Here is a 23,559-nt window from a genome sequence, read left to right as displayed (position 1 = left end):
CTAATTAAAACTTAATTGTCAGAAGAATGCTTGTTTTTAAAACACAAAGGCTTCCTAGAATTTCCACCTATCGAAGCTTACCTTTGCTTTCAAGTAGATGTTTCTGCCAATTATTTTGGTGCTCTCAAACATATCCTCGCCAGGACCTGAAGCTATGCACATCGTGGCCTAACATTGGAAAGAAGAAATAAAAGGGGAAAGGCACAAACCATTAGTACTGGTATATAGTTTTATATGTAGGGACTCAGGTGGTACTGTGGGTTAAACCACAGAGTCTAGGGCTTGCTGATCAGAAGGAGCAAGCCCTTCTGCAATGGGATGAGCTCCCGTTGCTCGGTCCCAGCTCCTGCCCACCTAGGAGTTCGAAAGCACATCAAAGTGCAAGTTGATAAATATGGACCGCTCTGGTGGGAAGGTAAACAGCGTTTCTGTGCGCTGCTTTGGTTCACCAGAAGCAGCATTGTCATGCTGGCCACATGACCCAGAAGCTGTCTGCGGACAAACGCTGGCTCCCTCGGCCTATAGAGCAAGATGAGTGCCGCAACCCCAAAGTCGGACACGACTGGACCTGATGGTCAGGGGCCCCTTTACCTTTATAGTTTTATATACTATAGTATACAGTGGCAAGAACCGTTGTAGCAGTTTTATCAAAGAGGGCAGCTCTTATATATATTTCCATCATAATTCCATGAACCTGCACTGTCAGGAAACTTATTTACATTACTCCCCTATTATGGGACTCCCACATTGCTAGGAAAACTTATGAAATGGGCCTTAGGGCCAACCGAGATGCTTGCTAGATACAGATCAGGCACCTATGCTTCTAGTTTTCCTTGTTTAAATCCAGGCATTGAAGGGGAGGGATCCTTATCAGGAAGGGGTTGAGGCTTATCTCTTTTCTCCCCAGTGTGATCAGAAGAAACCGTCTCCCCACTTACCTCTTATCCCAACGGTACATCCCTCCCTGTGATCTTTGCTCCTGCAGCTCAGTTCCCATGCACACAACTAGGTGCACACAACTGAGACAAACACACCCTTGCTTCTCTAGTAACTCTCTGCCTCTCCTTCCCTTCCTCTTGTTGATAAAACTATTGGTTTGGCACAAGTTAAAACAGATTCAAATTCAATTAAAATCATGTGATCCGGAGCCAGATTTCTGACCTGATGCCACCTTAACTGTCCCTTAAGATGTCCCTTCCTCTTGTTGATTTTCTCTCAGTTGATTTTTGGATCGTAAGCACCCTGAGGCAGGAACGTGGCCTCTGGTGCCCTGTGAAGCACCGCACATATTTATTTATGCTAAATATGCTAAATAAATAAGTATTTCCCTTTCACTCATCTTGTAAAGAAGATTCAGGACATATTTCTAACACTGCCACAGGCCACTCTGGGGGTGCCAGGGAGGATGCTGTTTCTCCACTACTATGGAATGGATTTCATTTTGTCTTCTTTGCAACCCCCACCCCCATTCCCAACCCAAAATGAGATCAAACCCACTATTTGATCTCATATGTCCCTTTACTTGTTTGCCAGTCTGGCATCTCATTGTGAGTTTTCAAGAGCAAAGTTTCCTTCGTCCAGCAATAAATCATCACTGATACGAGGGTGATGCCCAAAGGCACATGCAAATAACAGGAGGGGGATTGGCACCGAATGGGAATGGGGAAATGGCATTTCCATCAGCCGCACCCCCACCCCCACCCCATTCATTTAAACGATAGCTTCAGTGACAAAAATCTCGACAGAAGACTGGGTTATTGTGCGTCATTGTCCTGGTTTGAGAGGCGCTCAGGATGACTTCCCAAGTTCATGAAATTGGTTGCTATAAACGTTGGCTACATTTCACCCAGGTTCTGGCCAAATTCACTGGCTGATCTCAAGCCATTTGGTTGTTCCATCAGGATTGCTGCTGCTGGCCTAATTTATTATTTCAGCTAGAATGGTGTTGGATGAAGCACCATTGGCAAAAGCGCAGTACTGTACAAACAATCCTAAACTCTTTCCTTGGGTAAAGATGTAATTAGCCAGTGGCATTTAACTTGGGCAGCGGTAGGGTAATTTTGTATTTTAAGGAGTATCTGAAACTCCTCTTGAGATAATTTATGTACAAGGGACTCTGAAACAGAAAGACCGAGACATTTATAGATGGCTGAGTATGAGTTTTGTGCCTTTGCTAAACCTGCTTATCGAGATTCGTTTTACAGGGTGTGAGGGAAGCACTGGGAACCCTATAATTGAAACTGCAGAGGAGACTAAATCAATCTAGACATAGATTGATTATAGCAGTCGGTTTTGAGGAGTATTTTATCGTGTGCTATGTGAGCCACTCAAAGGTTTTTGTTGATTGGGCAATATTTAAACCTTGTGAAATAAATCAAGATAAAATGATACCTACCCCACCTTCTGGGCAGTAATTGTTGAAGTTCTCACACGACTCTCCCGTGTTTATGCAATGTGGACCTTTTGTGTTCGGAGACACATCTCCCAGGTTAGATGATGCAAAACCTGCTACATACGGCCCCTGCAAGCGGAAGGAAGGGTCTCATTGGTGATGCCATCAAAAATATTGCTGCAAAACGTCTACAAACACATTCATTCTTGTGCCTCACGGAAAACGTTTGCAGATCCAAGAATGTGAAGCCAGTTAATGCTCTCTAGATAGCATGCATCACCTAGATTCTCCCATCCACCTCAGTTAAGTCATATAGGGCACGATATAATGGAAGGAAAGGGTCCTTTATCACAATGGGTTTCAATGGAGCCCAACATTTCTGCTATCTTTGTTGTTTCCCTTCATTTCATGTCCCTCAACTTTGTGTGATGTAATGTTTATACACTGAGCACCTGAATAGGTAGACATTTCCCCTACAAAGTGAGAAACTATGTGGCAGGAGGGAGAATTGGACTTCTTATGCTGCTGTGTGAAAATGGTGTGACTGTCCTTTTTCGCTGTGCTGAAGAGTCCACCTGCCTTTCCTATTAGATCCCCCTTTTAGCAGATGATGATGTTGATGATGATGATAATAAAATTTCTACCCCGCCCATCTGGCTGGGTTTCCCCAGCTACTCTGGGTGGCTTACAACAAAGATTAAAAATACATTAAAACATCAAACATTAAAAACTTCCCTGAACAGGGCTGCCCTCAGATGTCTTCTACATGACATAATAACATAACACAACAACAGCTGACTGCTGGATCAGGTCAATCAGGGGCAGATCTACTGGGAAACTAATGAAGCTTAAGCTTCAGCGTCCCTAATTCTTGAGGGGCTCCAGAAGCGACTTTAGTCCACACTGCTTAAAAATGGTGGGCCTAGTAGACCTAATTTGAGTTGCACGACTCCAATTGGTTACTTTTTTTTGTTGTATACAGTATATTTCAACAATCCCAAAGTTTGAGAGTCCGTAATACAGATGTTGTAAAGGTGTGGTGATCTGTTGCAGAACAATTTCACTAACAGTGGTTACCCAAACCTTGTTGCTGGTTGGCAACTCTTTGTACAGACAATTATCGAAAGCCAATGTAAAACACTGAGGTAAAAATTAAGAGCATCATCCAATTAATTGCTGGTACATCATATCGGTTTCAGTTGGAGAGTGAATAATTTCCTGCCTTCCACTTACAGAAGCGGTATCTAAAACTGGCTGGGTTGTGACTAATATTTTACAAGAATTTGGGCATTGTATGTTGGATTCAGCAGGTGGAATAAGAAAGGGGAGATTACAGCAGAAAAAAGGTGATATCCACTACTGTTTTTAAAAAGTTCCCAAATTACATACTATGGAACTTAAAAAATACTTTTGAAAATGTAGTATAAACATAGACAATTGGGTCTGTGAGCGTTCTAACTGGGGAACAGCCTTTACCAATGTTTCATGGACTTTGAAGACAATCAAACTCAGAACGAAAGGGAGAAACAAACTAAGAGGAAGGCATGTTTGGCAAACCCTCACCATGATCAACTTCCACCTGGAAACCAATGTCCCCACTGTGGAAGGATGTGTGGATCCAGAATTGGCCTCCGCAGTCACTTACGGACTCACTGTTACGATTGAGATCATGGAAGGCAATCTTACTCAGCTATGGGTGATCGCCAAAGAAGAAAGAAGATATCACTGGCTGACAAACCAGTGATGCTGACTGATCACAGTAGCCTGAACATTCGAAAGTCTTGATAAGGTATTGCATTGGTAAAATCCTAATTTATGTCGGGATCACAATAAACGGTTCCTACCTTTCCTGGAAGGTATCCTACGTTTTTCTCTTCTTCAAGGAGATGAGCTGCATAACCAACGTTGTCACTACATGTAAGACGGTTGGTGTTGTTCATACTGACAGGGTGAACTGGAAACCAGCTAAGGAAAAATAAGAAGAATTTTAAAAATTGGAAAAATATTCACTAATGCAGCCTTTTTAGATAATTCATGTAAATCACATAAAAAGATTATATTTATATTACTGTATATGAAGCAGGAAGCATTCAAAAGTCACCTCATTCTGCCACATGTATAGACCAAGGGCTACTTCACATTTTTATTAATTCACAGAATCTTAGAGTTGGAAGGGACCACAAGGGTCATCTAGTCCAACCCCCTGCAATGCAGGAATCTCAGTTAAAGCTGTATAAGTTTTGGGAAATGGTTTAAGATAATATGAAAATTGCTAAAGAGGGATTAAAAATGGACCCAGTGAGGGGGGAATCGAGGAAGTCCACATATAATAATAATGTTAAGTACCGGTAATATGATTGTTATTCTTTTTGGTTTTTTTCTTTTCTTTTTTCTTTCTCATTTTTTGTATTTTGTATTTTTTTCATTCTTATAAAATGAATAAATATTATTTGAAAAAAACAACAACAAAAGATTATTTTTGCCAATTCTCCATGTCCCCTGCAGTGCCCGCCCACACCCGGCACCTTCCTGTTCTGGTGGTGCTCTGGAGCTCTGTTTCTCAGGAAATACTAAGGGGCTGTTGTTGGCATCCATCTCGCAAGACAATGGAGCACGCCTCCGGGGGTGAAGTCAAACCACTGGAGAATCACAGCGCCTGCTGTGGCTGCAGAGACCGGCAACTCCTAACTGATTGCCTCCTCTCTTTATTAATAGAGACATCCACTGGATCAAAAGCTCTCCTGTGAGTGCAAGGGTCACCAGCTGGATTCCATTCAATATCACAGGTCTCTCTAAACTCCCTTCTCTGCTATCTTTAAATTTCCATTGTGTGGTCTCACTTTTCTCTGTCCCACCACACCCACCTGCCAGATCATCCTAATCTTTTAAAAAATTAAACTAACTAGGAAAAAAAATCATTTTGATATAGTGTTTACCTCCCCTTGATTTTTTAAATGGAACATTCAGAATTCTTACATAAACAGTCCGATGTCTTCGCTGCTGTCAGAAACCATCTTCAGCACCACCATTTCTTTGTCTGTATTTGATGAATACCTGGACAACGTGAAGAAAAGAGATACTCTTCACAATGTAGACTGGGAAACAGATGCAAGTCACAATGGGGGAAATGAAATATTCTCTCTCTCTCTCTCCCCCCCCCCCCAATTAAGGGGAAATCTGCAAGAGCCAATGGTTCTGTAATGTACTTTTAGACTCTGGACTGAATACTCTTATGGAGGCTCCATCTTTAAGGGGGAAAGTGATAAACCAGTATCGCTTTGAAGGAGTCCTTCTGCTGAGTGGGGGCCGCGGACCCCTGCCCCAAAGTTCTGCCCTGATGGCATCACTGTCCAGAGCACTCCTGTACTGTAGTGCACATGGCTGGCACCAGAAATATGCATCATCCATGCCCAGAGCCCATGTTCCAGTAACATGCTAACTACCACCCCCTGGTAGCCTGCTGTCCCTGACATTTCTCCTTCCTGCTGTTGTTGCCTGTTCACCTGCTCTCTCCAAGGGAGCTGCCAGTGAAAGGCTGCATGCCTTTCCCTCAGGGAGCTCGTTCACAGTGGGCACAGAGGCAGAGGCATGTGAAGAACAGCGCCAGTGGCGGAGCTTCATGTTCTGGCACCAGGGGGTGTAGAGCAGGCGGGGCCAGGGATGGCATGCATCCCAGGGGCTTGCTGCGCCACCCGCCTGGGGGTGTGGCACCCAGCACGGGTAGGGGGCAGCCGCCATGGCACCCTACTGGGATCATGCTGCTGGGGGCGGTGCGATCTCCCCGCACCCATCTTCCTCTGCCACTGCTGAGAGCATCTTACCCAGGGTCCCCACAAACTAAGGCCCGGGGGCCCCGGATGCGGCCCAATCGCCTTCTAAATCTGGCCCGTAGACGGTCCGGGAATCAGCATGGTTTTACATGAGTAGAATGTGTCCTTTTATTTAAAATGCATCTCTGGGTTATTTGTGGGGCCTGCCTGGTGTTTTTACAGGAGTAGAATGTGTGCTTTACGTGGTGCTACCTTTGAAGGTGACCTGGAAACTACAACTAATTCAGAATGCAGCAGCTAGACTGGTGACTGGGAGCGGCCGCTGAGACCACATAACACTGGTCTTGAAAGATCTACATTGGCTCCCAGTACATTTCCGAGCACAATTCAAAGTGTTGGTGCTGACCTTTAAAGCCCTAAATGGCCTCGGTCCAGTATACCTGAAGGAGCGTCTCCACCCCCATCGTTCTGCCCGGACACCGAGGTCCAGTACCGAGGGCCTTCTGGCGGTTCCCTCGTTGCGAGAAGCCAAGTTGCAGGGCACCAGGCAGAGGGCCTTCTCGGTAGTGAAACGCCCTCCCATCAGATGTCAAAGAGGAAAACAGCTACCAGATTTTTAGAAGACATCTGAAGGCAGCCCTGTTTAGGGAGGCTTTTAATGTTTAATAGATTATTTTATTTCATTTTTCTGTTGGAAGCCGCCCAGAGTGGCTGGGGAAACCCAGCCAGATGGGTGGGGTATAAATATATTATTATTTATTTATTTATTTATTTATTTATTATTATTATTATTAAAATGCATCTCTGGGTTATTTGTAGGGCATAGGAATTCGTTCCTATTTCCCCCCCAAAAATATAGTCCGGCCCCCCACAAGGTCTGAGGGACAGTGTATCGGCCCCCTGCTGAAAAAGTTTGCTGACCCCTGAGTCTTACCCATGGGCAGCTCACTGCCAAACCTGGAACTGGCACTAGTTGTGCAGTTCCCATTCCTTTGTATAAAGCAAGTGCTGGAGAACTTCTTGCTGAAAGATCCACCAGAGAAACCCTGGGGAAGATTACATGCTTTGACCGTATATAAAACTCTTCTGATCTGCCCTCTACTTTTTGCTGATAACAGGTTGATTCGTTAAGTAGCCTCTTAATTTTGATATTCTGCATGCACCCCTCTCTACCTGAAAAGCAATTTTATGTGTTTGACGGCGGGAAAGCCTCAAGGAACTTGCATCCCTCCTTCCTTGCCAGGAAGAACACTCTGCTCCAAGGGCTGGTGGTTTTGGGATGGGGGAATTTAAAGGATGAATGTTTTGGGCAAGAGAATTAAGAGCTGCTGGGTCATGATTATATCTGTATCACATCACCACATTCTGCTTATAAGTTCCCTCGAGGATCATTTCATTAAAATACATATATGCGTATGAAAAATGTGTGCTCTCTGAAAACTATTAATATGACATTGCTTGGCATGATAGCAAGTAGGGATATGATTAGAGGTATTCATGTATGCCATCTGATGTGATTACAATTGTGGTAGGAGGGAGAGCAGGATAGCGCCTCCTGCCCTCACTTTCTCTTTGCCCTGTCCACAGGCTTCTCACATGTTAAGGACAATTTCCGCAGCGGAGAGTCAGCTTCAGGCGTTGAGGTTCTCGTGTCTGTGCGGACACAGACAACAAGCATTGTGATAGAGGAGAAGCACGACCTCATTCCTCCCCCTTGCACAATTATAATTACGTCCAGGGGAATGCACAAATACAGCCCTTGTTTCCCAGTATATGACGAAAGTGTTTTGCTATACACACATGCATATGTTATACATGGAATACTTCGCATGCATGTACAGGATCACTAGATAAATCATTCTTATTTCATATATTAAAGAACATCAAAATACTACAGGACAATAATCTCACTTAGTCTGTCTATGTGATGATTCACAAACACAGGTTTGATACACATTGTTAACGCCTGTTGTGGTTGTTTTTTTTGTTGCAAGGTCAGGTTATGATTAACAGAGACCATTTCATTTCTAAGCAATTCCCATAGTTTCAATTGCAGTACAGAGATAAGCCGTGCATTAAGTACATGAATATACTCTGAGTTTATTCAGGCTCCAAGCGTGGATCAAGCCTAGTCTTAGGGTAAAAATGGAAAGGAGATTGTTAGCAGCTTTGAGACTCCTTTGGGTAGTGATAAAGCGGGATATCAAATCCAAACTCCTCCTCCTCCTTAGTTGGCACCCTAGAATAAGTTCACCTTGTTCCTTGTCCAAAGTGCAGACCAGCTTGATCCTCTACAGTATATGCAGCGCTATTTACTGTCATTAGTCTCCTGACCAAAGTGCTACGTAGCTTATCTTTGATTCCCATCTAAGTATGCTATTGCTTATTGCTCTTGTTTGTTAAGACCACATCTTTCATAACTGGCCATTGCTTCCCCCTGCCCCCACTTTTTAGACCCATGATAACAATTTTATTCAAGACCTGTTAGGTGGTACATATGCCGCTAATAAATAGATCAGAGGAGAGGTTTTGGATAATTGGATCCAGACCTCTGTCTTCCCTCCAGAAGCAGTGCCAGATTTATATATAAGCTAAACAAGCTATAGCTTAGGGCCCCACTCTCTTGGGGGCCCCAAAATTTGTTAAGAAAAAACAACTGGATGTACATTTCCAAAATATAAGATAAAAAACAAACAAAATAAAACCTACACACAGCAACAGTGTTTTGTGTTGTGTAGGCTCCTATGATGTAAGTAATGGGCCCCGCCTGCTAGCTTGCTCCCTAAAATGTCACTGGTTTGCTCATTTCTATATATAGGGTGCCTACATTCTGCATGGACTGGTTTCAAGCTGATGTACCTGTTATCTAATATTAAAATACATATTTTGTTATGTGCAAATGGCTTTAGATACCTATTAGGTCCATAAATTACCATATAGCATATGTTCAACACAAAAAACCAGTGACAATTTGTTGTTGACAAAGGACAGCTGGACATATAAAGGGCCCCATTACCTTCAGTAGCTTAGGGCCTCTTCAAACCTAAATCCGGTCCTTTCTAGAACAACTGATGGATAACAGAGCTGGCACATTATTCTGGCTCTTCCACCCCATCTCCTTTCTGCCCCTTTGCTCCCTCATTGCTGCGAGCCCAGTTATCTTTGTCCTGCCCCTCCAGCCTCTGGTAGCAGCTCTGGTGGTCTCTCCACCTCTGTTTCCTTCCCACTCTGCCTAGCTCTGAGGACTGAGGTGATAAACCTCCACACCATTAGGCCAATGGATATCAAAGCTATTGAATCCAGTGTTATGAAGACAAATAATCTTGTAACAGCAGAAGGTGGCTGGCCCCAGTTTGCGGTAGGAGCTGAAATTTGTGCCAGGATTATGCAAGGTCCTGTTTTCAACCACCTTGACGCACCTGTTGTGCATGTCACCGGGGCTAACATTCCCATGCCTTATGCAAAGATCTTGGAGGAGAACTGCATACCTCAAGTAAAAGATATAATTTTTGCAGTGAAGAAAATGCTAAATATCTAGTTCTGTGTATGCTGTATGTGGATGTTGTTCTTCTGGAGTTAAAAATAAAAGTTCCATCCTCAGACTGAGGCATGCTAGGCTCAGTGGCCCAGAGTTCATGTGCTGCTGTGGCTAGAGAGTCTCATTTAAATGTCTAAGTTACTAGAGCAGGGGTTGGCAAGGTTTACCTTGCCTGGGCTGGTTCACTCCAGTGGGCCCGATTGCGCATGTGCGTGAGCGAGCGTGCCTGCAATTTCCGGCGTCTGCGCAGATGCGATTTCCAGTGTCTGCATCTGCACAGATGCAATTTTCAGTGTCTGCATCTGCACAGATGTGCTTTTTGGCGTCTACACATGCGCAGATGTGATTTCCAGCACTGCAAAAGCGAGTCCTCGCTCAGCGTGGGACTCGCCGAGCAGGTGGCGCGGCTCGGGGGCTGGTTAAACGACCCCAGTGGGCCGCTTGTGGCCCATGAGCCTTAGGTTGCCGACCCCTGTACTAGAGAATCTCTTTTCAATTGCCAAGTTACTTAGCAATGCAAACCTTCAAAAAAAATCTAATAAGAATAAATTCCAGTTGTTTTGTCCAAACCATGGGAGTATGCTCACTCTCCAAATCTACCTTGCCCAGAAAAGCTTGCTCTGAAGAAGGACCCCTTTCCTCAGCAAGGCAGGGGAAGCAATGACACTGCCAATGCTGCCTCCGCTAGCATTTAACCACAGTTAACAAGCCAGGTGAGTTGAGGAGAGAAGGAGGTATGGAATTTGCAGTGGTGGAGAAGGAGGGCAGAAGATTACTCTGGCAAGCCAGTGATAGGGATTGGATGGGTTGTGTCTGCTGATGAGGCAAGTGAGATGAAAATTACAACCTCCACCCCCTACAGCAGTTGAAATTAATCAGATGACTCTGATTAATGAGCCAACTATCGCTTAAGAGGTAGTGTGGAAGCCCAGTTGATGAGTTGGGCTGTCAGATTCCCCACCCACTTGCTGAGGGAAACACATGTGGAAGACTAATTGACCGGGGAGAGAAATGTGGAAAATGATCACTACATTTAAGCTGGGTTTGTTTTAGCCATAACCTTCACAGACATGACAAAATTCAGTTCATATTCTTTCATAAAACAAAAAATAAGTGATGGCTCAGTACAGAACCCTGCAAACATATTAGTGAGTATCTCAATTCTGTTTCCTTCCCAAACTTTACCTGAGCCTTTCAGATTCAGGATTACGAAGATAAGAAAAGGGACTTCTGTTGATTTGAGAGTTCTCTATCAAGCCCTTATTGATGAAAATGTGTCCTTTTGTCATATTTTGATGAGCCATCTCAACACTCTGTTGATTAGAAAACAGGAAAATTATTGAGATATTGGTCATCACAGCACAAACAAGATGTTAACATAAGAAGGTGGGGGGGGGGATCAACAAAGATCCTTGTGGTATCTTAAAGAACTAACAGATTTATTATGGCATATGGACTAGAGTTCACTTCACTGAATACACAAGAGGTTGTCTTCATTCGGCAGGCAAGGAAAAACTGTAAACAGTGGGGCCAAATAGCTTTGAAGTGCAAAAAGTAGTTTTATGTTAATTCCATTTAAAGCTAAAGATAAACAGAGTGATCATTCCTCGGTTGCAGTAAATGTGAAGGACACAACCATTCTGAGCTTTGCTGGATTAATTTAGACTTGTTGCATAGCAGGAGACCATTGTCTCAGCTGAAGCCTAAAGAAATAGAATCAAACATGCTGAGAAGTTCTAATTCAACAATTTCAGACTGCAGTCACATTTATCACATTATCACAGACTGTCCTTTTTGTATTTTATAACCATTTGGCCCATAGTGAAATTTCAGAGCCCCCCCTTTTACATTTCCCCCCTTTTCCCTCAGTAACCATATGCTATGTATATGTGACAAATGATGATAAGAGTTCATGCATCTGATGAAGTGGACTCTAGTCGATGAAAGGTACCACCTCTGCTATTGCGGCAATAGACCAGGGGTCCCCAGACTTACCGCGCAGCGGGCCGCTGCCCGCCGCGCCGACCGCGTGGTGGGCCGGAGGGCAGGGGAGTGCGCGCGCAGCGGGCCGGAGGGCGGGGGAGTGCGCGCCCGTGCGCATGCGCACACGCACACGGGCGGGGAAAAATCGCCGAAAATTGCTTGTGCGCATGCGTATGGGCCTCCCCCGACCCGGAAGTGCATCGGAAATGACCTCTTCTGGGTCGGGAGAGGCCCATACGCATGCGCACAAAGGATTTTCGGCGATTTTTTGCCGATTTTTAAGATCGTCGCCGCGCCGCGCACCGTAAGAGCGGGCGGCGGCAGCGGGCGGCGGGGGTTGTCGCGGGCCGGATTGGGAGGCCGTTTGGGCCGCATCCGGCCCGGGGGCCGTAGTTTGGGGACCCCTGCAATAGACTGTCAAACCAAAGGTAAGACTGTTCCGTAGAGGGGTGCCAACTTGAATGAAATATTGGGTGGGCCAAGATAGGTTCTGCCCCACACAATCAATCGCATGATGGGGCACACACACACACACACACCCATTTGAATGGCTATGCTCATTGACGTTGCCCCCCCTCGGGTTCCTCAAATATTTTATTGGGGGAGCGAAGGGACCTCAGCCTCTAGAAGTTGACTCCTATGGTTCTGGAAGATCTGCAAACACCTTATTGGTAGTCCAGATAACTAACTGGGCTACCAAAACTAACTGGGAGTTGTTATGGGAGCAAGCTCATATATGTCTATGTATTCACTTGCTTTAATTTTTGCTCATTGGCTCACTTTGATGCTGTGCTTATCTGTGGACCTTGGGATGCTGGGCTGTAGGCCCAGAAAGGAGAGACGCTTTGGACATTTGCTACCTATGGCCTCACCCAGTGGCGGAGGAACCCTTTCCGTCACCCGGGTTTGGATGCCAAGGGGCAGGGCAAACCGCCCAGAGATGCATGCACGACATCTGTATGGACTGCACGCGCAGCAGCCCATACAGTCGCCATGCACGAGCGGCAGCCCGTACAGATGCCCGTACGGATGCCATGTGCGAGCGGCACCCACACTGACTGCATGCGCGCCCTCCGCCGCTCTACAGCTGGGGGGAGGCAGCGGGCTATCTTGTCACCCCCTGGGCAGTGCCTGGGGCAGACCGTGCCCTCCGCCCCCCCCTTCGTATGGCCCTGGCCTCACCAGCCAGGTGTGCTGGGAGGTTGTGGGCAAACTGATGCATGTTGTTTTGTGCATAAGGGATGTATACATGTTTGCTTGGGTGCCAACAAGCCGCCTCCTTGCTGTGGTGTCCATCTTGTGTCTGTAAAGGGCTGGGGCACCTGGCAGGCTGATTTGCTGTAAGTCCATACGCTTCTTTAATAAAGCGCTAGAACTTAACACCCTGGCATTTTGGACATCCTTATTTGGTCTCCCTGTACCCACTTACTCCCACAAGCTCTCCTTTGGACTAGTGGATCAGGACACTAACACAGCCAACTGTTGGCAGCAGCATAAGAACATGGACAATGATGCACATCAGACTACTTAACATGTTCAAGCAACACTAGATGAGCTGGTCTGTGACCGTAAATAAAAGTGAATTGAATTGAAGCAACACTAGCTCAGATGCAATCATGAATTCACATCCAATGCAAGGACAATTCAAAGTGTTGGTGCTGACCTTTAAAGCCCTAAATGGCCTCGGTCCAGTACTGTATACATGAAGGAGCGTCTCCACCCCCATCGTTCTGCCCGGACACTGAGGTCCAGTACCAAGGGCCTTCTGGCGGTTCCCTTGTTGTGAGAAGCCAAGTTGCAGGGAACCAGGCAGAGGGCCTTCTCGGTAGTGGCGCCCGCCCTGTGGAATGCCCTCCCATCAGATGTCAAAGATAAAAACAGCTACCATATTTTTAGAAGACATCTGAAGGCAGCCCTGTTTTGGGAGGTTTTTAATGTTTAATTGATTATTTTATTTTATTTTTCTGTTGGAAGCTGCCCAGAGTGGCTGGGGAAACCCAGCCAGATGGGCGGGGTAATAATAATAATAATAATAATAATAATAATAATAATAATAATAATATGCCAGCAGTTTCTAGGCTAGGAATCTACACTGTAGTTCTGCACATGCTTACATGGACAGTGGAAATAAATCTCACTGAGTTCAATGCTGCTTACTTCCAGTTGAGCATGAGTAGGAATGCTAATCATGTTGCTCATTTCACGACAAACAAACAAGTAGCCGCACATACATTGCTTAAATGTTCAACTTCCAAAATGTTCCAAAACCAAAGCGTGGCTTCTGATTGGATGCAGGAAGCTCCTGCAGACAATTGGAAGCCACTGAAGCGTTTGGGTTCCAAAGAACGTTTGCAAACCGGAACACTCACTTCAGGGTTTGCGGCGTTTGGGAGCCAAAACATTCGACTCTCAAGGCATTCGGGATCCAAGGTATGCTTGTACTTTGGATTTGTAGTGGTCTGATGATCTCTTTTAATTAGCCAATGAATGTATATCGATGATTAAGGAACTGCTTGATAGTTTTATTAACTCTCAAAATAAGTCTCCCAGTTCATCTTAACCTTTTCGTAGACTATCACCAACTCCAGAAAGATTTCCCTACAGCATGCTGCTGTAAACTTGTCAAGCACTAAAAGTGAGAGGCTGGGGTGGTTCTTACCTCTAGGATCCCATTGAGAATGGCATTCAAGGATGGCTTTATAAGCCCCTTCCCTGTTATCATGAAGATGGTGTATTGCAAATACCCTGCAGGCCCTGAATGGGTATGAACTGCAGACAGTATTACGTTGTCTTGCCGGTAGAGATCGCCATATCTTTCCTTCAACTGTTTCATTACCTAAGGACAGCAATGGTGCAATTACTGCATTTTCTGATTTGGTCTGTTTATTATATTATATATTATGAGTTATGAATATATATATATTATACATACACAAACATGCATACACTCTGCGGCAAAAGACAAGGTATGAATCCAAATATATGTCTTTCTTTATATAAATTTATGGTTTTCTGTTGCATTTTCTTCCTCACTCGCCCCATTTTCTCCCCCCCCCTTACTTCACAAATATACTTGTTTTGATTTAGGATAGTTTATAGTGGGTGTAAGATAATTGTAGATCTCTCAGCTCTTGGCTCTCAGGAGCTGTTATATTTGCAGCTACAATATATATAAACATCTCAGGAATTGTGGTTGATAAGACACCATACATTGCTCAAATCTATTGTTGTGCTACACACACACACACACACACACACACCATATATTTATGCCCATCACAACTCCATGTATAAGGGAGTAGGGGAGAGAGACAGTTCTTTGAGGCCAATGGTTTTTGGATGATATAAAAACGTAAAAGGAAAAAGAATAGAAAGCTACTCTATCTCACCCCCTGCCCTGCCCCAGACTTACCTCTAGCCGAAGCCTTTGAGACATCATTCCTATCTCAGCAGTAACATACAACACTCGTTTGCTCCAGTCGTCGGGCTCTGCTATGATGAATGCTCTACAGTACAGCCGTGAGAGCATGCCAGCACCAGTCTGATCTGGATTTGCATAGCCCATCTATAGGGGGACACAACATCTCCTTAACCACACATGATGTGCAATCCTATACCTATTTATTCAGTAGCAAGTCTCCCTGCATTCAATGTTTCCAGGCCATGTCACTTTTGTACTGTATTTACTCATAATTCCTTTCCCCCCCATTCTGGCACTGAGCTATGGGTTTGTTTTAACCCCGCACACCACCCCCACAAAAAGTATTTTTCAACATAGTATTTTCTATCAAAATATAATTTAAATGTCTTTTTTGATATATTTCAACATGATAAGGACTGCGCGGCAACATTTGCAGAAGCGTGAATTCAGGTCACTTCATTCAGGAATTTGCAACAACTGAATTGCTCCAGCACCCTTAATTAAACAGAGCTTACTCTAAGGCAAAAGTGCGTAATGTTCTTGTGTAATTGTAATATCTTGATACACATTGGGGAAGGCTCTTCTCATTTCTCCTACCCTGGCTTCTGAAGCAAAGCGTGTAAATATATGAAACATAGCAGTTTCTTTCATAGTACATACACATATAGTAACATACTGTCAGGGACCATGAGGAGGAGGGCTGCACTGAGGAAGAATGGTGGGAGCCACCCCCACCTCCTCCTCCTCCTCCTGATCCTGAATCTTCTCAGAAGCAGGAAAACAGTATAGATTTGGAACAGTGGTTTGCAGAGGGGCACAGTTCAAAGGCAGAAGCTGGGAAATACTGAATGGGGAACAGCTAGCAGAAGAAGCACTAGAAGAGAGAGAGTTAACAGATTCACAGTCTCCGGAGAGTATCCACCCCCCTCCCCCAAAGTCCCAGAAAGCTCAGAAAGTGTCAGAACTGAAAACACAGCGGCTCCAAGCTCAGATTACAAAATGTAGGAGTGACGTAGATTAATAGGGACAGAGGGGGGGAGTGACCTTAAATGAGAGCACTGCCATCCTTCACTGTGTTTATTAAAGAAACTAATTGGTAAGAATTATCTTTCATGGGGTCACGAAGAGTCGGACATGACTAAACAACTAAACAACAACATCTTTCATTTGATCTGCTCATTTATGGCCACGGGGGAGGAAGTCGATTCCCTGAAGCCTGACACATACTTCTCATCATGATCATGATCATTATAATCATGATGTTTTCAATAATAATAGTAATAAATGTTTATTTGTATCCTGACCTCCCCTGGATGAGGAACATAGACATTTCACTCCTACAAGTGTATGGGAATCCGATGCAAACAAACCCCATTGGTGTCATCGTTATTTCAAATTATTAATTGCTTCCCACAAAAGTCTTGATGCAACTTACAAAAAAAAAACAAAAACAAAATCCAGTGACAGGGCATTACTACTGAAAAGACATGCCTTCTCTGAGTCCTCCTCTGGGCTACTGCCAGAGGGAACACATATAAAAGAATCTCCAAAGATGGCCTCAGGTCCTGGGGCAGGCTCATTTGGGGGAAACCATTCCAGATGGCATTTCTGGATTTCTTATATAAGGGCCTTGTAGAGTGTCAAAAAAGAAGAAGAAAAAAGCTGAAAGGGGGTGAAAATAGGCTTCTGATTTCAGTGAAAAGAAGAAAGAAAACTCAGATTGGGTACTTACAAAAGGTATCTCTGCTACAGGGCTGGTACAGTCAGCTCGACCAACACCAATCATGTAGCCAGCTAGAGAAGGTATGAGAAGAATGCTACAATTAGAAGCAGAAAAGAACAGGGCACTTCTTCCAATGCAGGGGCCCAGGACAAGACAGATGCCACTTGCCACTTAAAAATATACAGGCACACCTTGGAGAAAGTACGGGTTCGGTTCCAGACCAGCGCAATAAAGCGAATATTGCAATAAAGCGAGTCACACAATTTTGGGGGGTGGGTGGCTCCAGCCCTAGCCAGCTCCATTTCCGCTGCCAGAAAAGGACCAGCAGCAGCAGAAGCGGGGAGGCGTGGGGCTTCCTTGTCCCGGAAGCAGCTGGGCTGCCTGCAGCTACACCTGCACCCTCATAAGGAGCAGTCTTTTCGCTTTGAAGTGAAATACAATAAAAAGAAGTATGCCTGTATCTGAACTAGGCTAGAACCCTTCTGACTGACACCATTTTTTTTCTGTGTGGAAGGACGTTTTCGTTTGGTTTGGTGTAGCGGAATGTTCAGTCATGTGATGTTGCACCTCTGATACAGGTGCAGTCCAGACATGATTTACCAGTTTGTTGAAAAAAAGGTCTAAATATGAAGGAATTGGGTATAAATATTTGTTCTACCTCTCTGTGGGAAGGAATACCACTGACAACTGTTAGACATATGTGGCTGCTTTTGCTTTAATTCACCTCTCCATCTTTCAGTGCTGAAGGTGCTGTCTCCAGATGAGGTGAATATGTTTCCTGAATATGATGTAATCTGGACACCCCCAGCTTTTTGGGGGGCACATCGCCTTCAGGCTGATACGAGTTCTTTATTTTGATATTCTGATACTACCTTTCAGGGCAGAAAAGCCCTTCCAAAGCAGCTCACCATACGGAAGTAATTAATTAAGCAAGATACTTCTGGATGCTAAAGCAGCAGTTTGCTTTAGCAGATGCTAAAGGCAGCTAGACTGGTGACTGGGAGCAGCCGCCGAGACCACATAACACCGGTCCTGAAAGACCTACATTGGCTCCCAGTACGTTTCCAAGCACAATTCAAAGTGTTGGTGCTGACCTTTAAAGCCCTAAACAGCCTCGGTCCAGTATACCTGAAGGTTCCCTCATTGTGAGAAGCCAAGTTGCAAGGAACCAGGCAGGGGACCTTCTCGGTAGTGGCGCCCGCCCTGTGGAACCCCCTCCCATCAGATGTCAAAGAGAAAAACAACTATCTAACTTTTAGAAGACATCTGAAGGCAGCCCTGTTTAGGGAAGCTTTTAATGTTTAATTATTGTATTTTAATATTCAGTTGGAAGCCGCCCAGAGTGGCTGGGGAAACCCAGCCAGATGGGCGGGGTATAAATAAATTATTATTATTATTATTATTATTATTATTATTATTATTATTATTATTATTAGTTTACAACCAAGTCTGAGCTAAGTCCTTCTCAATTGTAAAAAACCAGTTACACAAACATTAAAATAGAAATGTTCATAATTAGCACAAGAAAAATATAGTAACAATATATAACATATTAAAACTGAACACCATGGTAAAACATATCAAACTCAGATTGTATTCTTTGGTGCAATGGCAGCTGTAAAATGCTACTATTGCTCCCTGTTCACATTGGGATAACTCCCTGACTGTAATCAGGCTGAATGATATCACTTGATTGAGGCATTCTACTCATGGCTAAGGAGAGCACATGAATGGGGTATTTGCCAAACAGTCTTTTTCTGTACAGTGCAAACATCTGAAGGGAACTGTCACGCTTATAGGCTTCCACACAATCTGGGACATCATTAGAGATTTCATTAACTTTTATTTAAGGGGCCACAAAACACTTTATTGTTTTTTGCTGCAAAATATTAACAAAGCAACACTTCTGGAAAACCTTTAACTTTGAAAGAGAATACATAAGGAAGGTAACTGATGGATAAATATCAGCCTTTGCACATCTGTTATGTGCTGCAATACATAAAAGTAGTTCTATTTCCATATCAGCACACCACAAAATGGAAGAAAAGCTTGTGCAAAACAAACCAATTTGCAATGGAACAGAAAATACTAGAAGAGAGTGTGAATGACCGTCGGAATGGATTGAGGCAACTTTGTACACGCAATGTTGCTCAGAATCTTTCTCCAGCATGGCTGCCATTCAACCGTCTTTCACCACCACCAAATCCCTTAGGAACCACAATATAGATATTACAAGACATTAAGTAATTGTTGTTACCATTTTTCTCACTGTGGAAATAGTGGAGAAGGAACAGTGTCACAAGAACCGCTATCACCAGCACCACAAAGACAGTGATGACAATTGCCAGCCGTGAGAGAGTTGTCTGTGGCTTTTTCATTCTGAAAACAACACCTATAAAAAGAGTAGTGGTAACATGTAAAACAGAAGAAGTAAAAATCCTGAATGGTGTATCACTTCACAACTTTGACTATTGCCTACGTTGTGTGTACAGAACCTGAAGAAACAGCTAGTTCTCTCGAACTGAAAAAACAACAAAACACCCTTACCTTATTGTAAATAGTCGACTGAAATCAAAGACGAATTACTGGTATTCTGGAAATTTGGATCTTCCTTGCTAAACGGTGCAGCCTTATATATATATATATATATATATATATATATATATATATATATATATATATGGTGAAGGTGCATGTGTGTTATTCCCCACTTTTCTCCCACAAGCACTTACCCGATCGTCCTGAAATTTGGCCACAACCTCAGAGTCACATGAGAGCAGGTAATCATGCACTTACACTGACCAGCTGACACACCTAACACAGGTAAAAACCTGGATTTGTGGTCAAATAAATTGCGCCCTCCAGTGGACATTCAACGAAAAACGGACAAACATACTCCCACAATCCCTCACGCCCCAGAGACCACTCCTCCAACAGAGAACAAACCGCCTGAGACCACGCTGCTCCTCAGGGACTCAGGCCCGCCTCGGAGATTGCAGCTGAGACCAGGCCTCTCCCCAGGGATCCCCTGCCGTCACAAAGATCCCCCTCTGTCCATGGAACACCCCACTCCACACACACACCCCACACACCTAGGCCTCTCCACACCTCGCGGATCACGCTGTCGCCGATTTAGGCTTCTCCACAACCCCACCCCGCGGATCCCTCCACCGCCGATCCCGCCACCCCCCAGGGACCAGGCTGCCCTCCATTGGGGGCAGGAGGGGGCGGGATAGGTCATGGATCGGGACAGGGTGGGGGGAATCACAGGGATGAGCCACAGCAATGCGTGGCCTGGCCAGCTAGTGTATGAATGTATATATATATCAAGAATGACATATTTGGTGCTGTTTCCTTGATAAGGTGCACTGCATTAGCTAAAAGCAAGAGATGGCTAACACATGATCAGCTTTCATCTAGCCCTTGAACTTTCTGGCATTTATTGCAGTTAGGTTGTGAAGTTCAGTGATCAACAGGTACAGATTATTCTTTGGCCTTTTCAAAAGCAAATCAGGCACAGCACTGATTTTTATCAGGTCACTGATTTTCCCTACCTTTGTTTCTTACTCCTGGCCCCAGCTTCTTAAAATGTCCAATAGCTAGAGACAACTTTTTCCTTGTTGTGGATTAAAGTGGCAGGATTGAGGCAGTGTATGGGAATGTAAGAAGGGGGTAAAGGCAGGTGCTAATGACTGGGGGGGGGAGAAAAGCAGGGAAGTTGTGGACAAGGAAAGTCAAGAAGAAATGACCAGGCCAAAGAGGGGAAACTATAGGAAGCCCATAAGGGGAGCTGATCTCACAGACTTCACAGGGGCTTCAAATGAAATGGAGGCAGAACGAATCGGGGGGGAGACTGGTATGCATATGGCTTATAGTCCTTTCACAAATGAAAACAGGTTCTGAATGTTGGATCAAGCAGCTGCTTTGTTAATTATAAAGAAGATTCAAGGACAAATCATTGCAAAGATAAGATGTACTGCAGCTAAGCAGCCTCGTTGCTATCTCTAAGGGTAAACTTTGTTCATTAAGGTCTTAATCTGAACTGCTTTGCAACTATACACATTACTTCAGTAATAACCTTTATGGTACTGGTCACAGCCTGATCGCTGGCTCTGTCTTTGTATTATTAGCTGAGTTTCAGCAAGCCTTTTTATATCATTAGCTTTGCTTTGGGACTGGGGAGTGGAAATGTGACCCAAGGGCAGGGCCGGATTTAGGTTTGATGAGGCCCTAAGCTACTAAAGGTCATGGGGCCCTTTATATGTCCAGCTGTCCTTTGTCAGCAACAAATTGTTGCTGTTTTTGTTGTTGATTATATGCTATATAATAATAATAATAATAATAATAATAATAATAATAATAATAATAAATTATTTATACCCCGCCCATCTGGCCGGGTTCCCCCAGCCACTCTGGGTGGCTTCCAACAAAACATTAAAATACAGAAATCCATCAAACATTAAAATGGTAATTTATGGACCTAATAGGTATCTAAAGCCATTTGCACATAACAGAATATGTATTTTATCAAAGTAATTGTTGAACTGAAATGCAATTAAGAAGTATATTAATAGTGAAATACAATTAAGAAGAAGTATATTAATAGTAAAATTGTTGTTGTTGTTTAGTTGTTTAGTCGTGTCCGACTCTTTGTGATCCCACGCCAGGCACTCCTGTCTTCCACTGCCTCCCGCAGTTTGGTCAGACTCATGTTGGTGGCTTCGAGAACACTCTCCAACCATCTTGTCCTGTGTCGTCCCCTTCTCCTTGTGCCCTCAATCTTTCCCAACATCAGGGTCTTTTCCAGGGGGTCTTCTCTTCTCATGAGGTGGCCAAAGTATTGGAGCCTCAGCTTCACGATCTGTCCTTCCAGTGAGCACTCAGGGCTGATTTCCTTCAGAATGGATAGGTTTGATCTTCTTGCAGTCCATGGGACTCTCAAGAATCTCCTCCAGCACCATAATTCAAAAGCATCAATTCTTTGGCAATCAGCCTTCTTTATGGTCCAGCTCTCACTTCCATACATCACTACTGGGAAAACCATAGCTTTAACTATACAGACTTTTGTCGGCAAGGTGATGTCTCTGCTTTTTAAGATGCTGTCTAGGTTTGTCATTGCTTTTATAAATAAATTATGTATTACGGTACATGGAATCAATCAGTAGGCATAAGAATCATACCCTTAGTCTATACTGCCTGATCATCAGTCTACAAGCACTCTTTAATATTAGATAACAGGTACAACAGCTTGACCTACATTCAACTGTGCTGCACTGCAGTCTGCAGCTGCATGCTACATGTTGCCATGAAACCAGTCCATGCAGAATCTAGGCACCCTATATATAGAAATGAGCAAACCAGTGATATATTAGGGAGCAGGCTAGCAGGCGGGGCCCATGACTTACATCATAGGAGCCTACACAACACAAAACACTCTTGCTGTATGTAGGTTTCATTTTATTTCTTTTTAATCTTATATTTTGGAAATGTACATCCAGTTTTTTTCCCTTTAATTTTTTTTTGGGCCCCCAAGAGAGTGGGGCCCTAATCTATAGCTTATACGGTATGTAAATCCGGCACTGCCCAAGGTTGTTCTGCCTAAATTCAGCAGCATTGAGGGAGCCCTGTGGGAGAGGAAGAGGGAGATCTGAAATGGATGGAGTGGGGGAGGCCAGAAAGCCACCTGAAAACCATCAGTTAAGGCCTCTGGCTAGAGGTCCCTTCTGCGACAGCATGCTGGGCCGGGAGGAAGGAGTGAAAGAAAGTGTGAGAGGAATGAGGATACCTTGATTCACTCTGTATTTTGAAGCAATTGAATACACCCTGCTCCTGAACCAGTGCTCGGATTGGAAGTAGGTATGTGTCCATGTATCTTTGGTCACATCCATGCCATATATTAAAAGTGCAAGGCTTTCCCCCAAAGATTCCTGGGAACTGCAGTGTGTATCTGCCACAGAGCTACCATTCCTAGTTACCCTTAACAAACTACAGTTCTTGGGATTCTTTGGAGGAAGTCATTAACTTTAAATGTGTTTGAAACGCATGGTGTGGGCCGTGACCTATGAGTCTGCACACAGCCCAACTACTTGCAGTTTATGAGGCGGTTCAAGGGCTGTCTTTCTCTTCTTTTATAGCAGCGATGGGGGACCCCAGGTTCAAGGGCCAAATGCAGTTCACCCAGGCCTCTCTTTTTGGCCCCAGGAGTAATGCGTCTTGCTAACCTAGGCAGAAGATGGATAGAATTGTGTATACATAGAGACCTCTGGCTTTTGCCTGACTGGAACGTAGGTAAGAGTCACAAGAATGCTCCATTCACTTTTGCCTCTGCCCAGGCTCACCTTTACCTGCAAAGAAGGAATGTTATTCCGAAGCCAAATAAGGGCCCTCATTCATTTTGCAGTTAAGAGCAGTGCTTTTTCTCCTTAAAAAAATGTTTAGGGGTACTCTCATTTTCCTACTCATATTGAAATACTGCCCCTCAATGAGGCCAAACTTAGATTCGCAAAAGGTTGAGGGGTATGCGTACCCCTGTGTGCCCCCCAGAAAAAAAGCACTGGTTAACAGAAGCCAGGAAGCATCTCATGGGTTTAGAAATGACTTTGAACATGCTCCAGGAAGCAGTCGTACATCATTATGTGAAGTCCCTTTCTGGGAAACTCTGTTGGGGCAGGGAAGATAGCGGCTCCTGTGTATGGATGGGGGCAGCCATATTTTTTCCATCTAATTTTTGTG

The 23,559-nt window shown here is 44.3% G+C and overlaps 1 protein-coding gene across 3 annotated transcripts in view; it reads right to left on the bottom strand.

Moving 5' to 3' along the window:
- Positions 1–23,559, bottom strand: part of ASAH2 (N-acylsphingosine amidohydrolase 2) — a 39,824-nt gene that overhangs the window by 10,582 nt on the left and 5,683 nt on the right. For all 3 annotated transcript variants that reach the window (XM_035137920.3, XM_035137921.3, XM_088670319.1), the window contains exons 2-10: positions 19,085–19,219; positions 16,837–16,898; positions 15,096–15,248; positions 14,343–14,519; positions 10,886–11,013; positions 5,369–5,446; positions 4,237–4,357; positions 2,396–2,521; positions 82–168 (exon numbers count right to left, since the gene is read on the bottom strand). In XM_035137920.3, coding sequence (XP_034993811.3) covers positions 82–168; positions 2,396–2,521; positions 4,237–4,357; positions 5,369–5,446; positions 10,886–11,013; positions 14,343–14,519; positions 15,096–15,248; positions 16,837–16,898; positions 19,085–19,205 — 1,053 coding nt within the window. In that variant the 5' untranslated portion in view covers positions 19,206–19,219. The remainder of the gene's footprint in view (positions 1–81; positions 169–2,395; positions 2,522–4,236; positions 4,358–5,368; positions 5,447–10,885; positions 11,014–14,342; positions 14,520–15,095; positions 15,249–16,836; positions 16,899–19,084; positions 19,220–23,559) is intronic.

The sequence above is a fragment of the Zootoca vivipara genome, chromosome 5 (genome assembly GCF_965207765.1).
Source record: "Zootoca vivipara chromosome 5, rZooViv2.hap1.1, whole genome shotgun sequence".
Lineage (NCBI taxonomy): Eukaryota > Metazoa > Chordata > Lepidosauria > Squamata > Lacertidae > Zootoca > Zootoca vivipara.
Note: the sequence above shows the minus strand (reverse complement) of the source record. Positions and strands in the feature narration are given on the sequence as shown.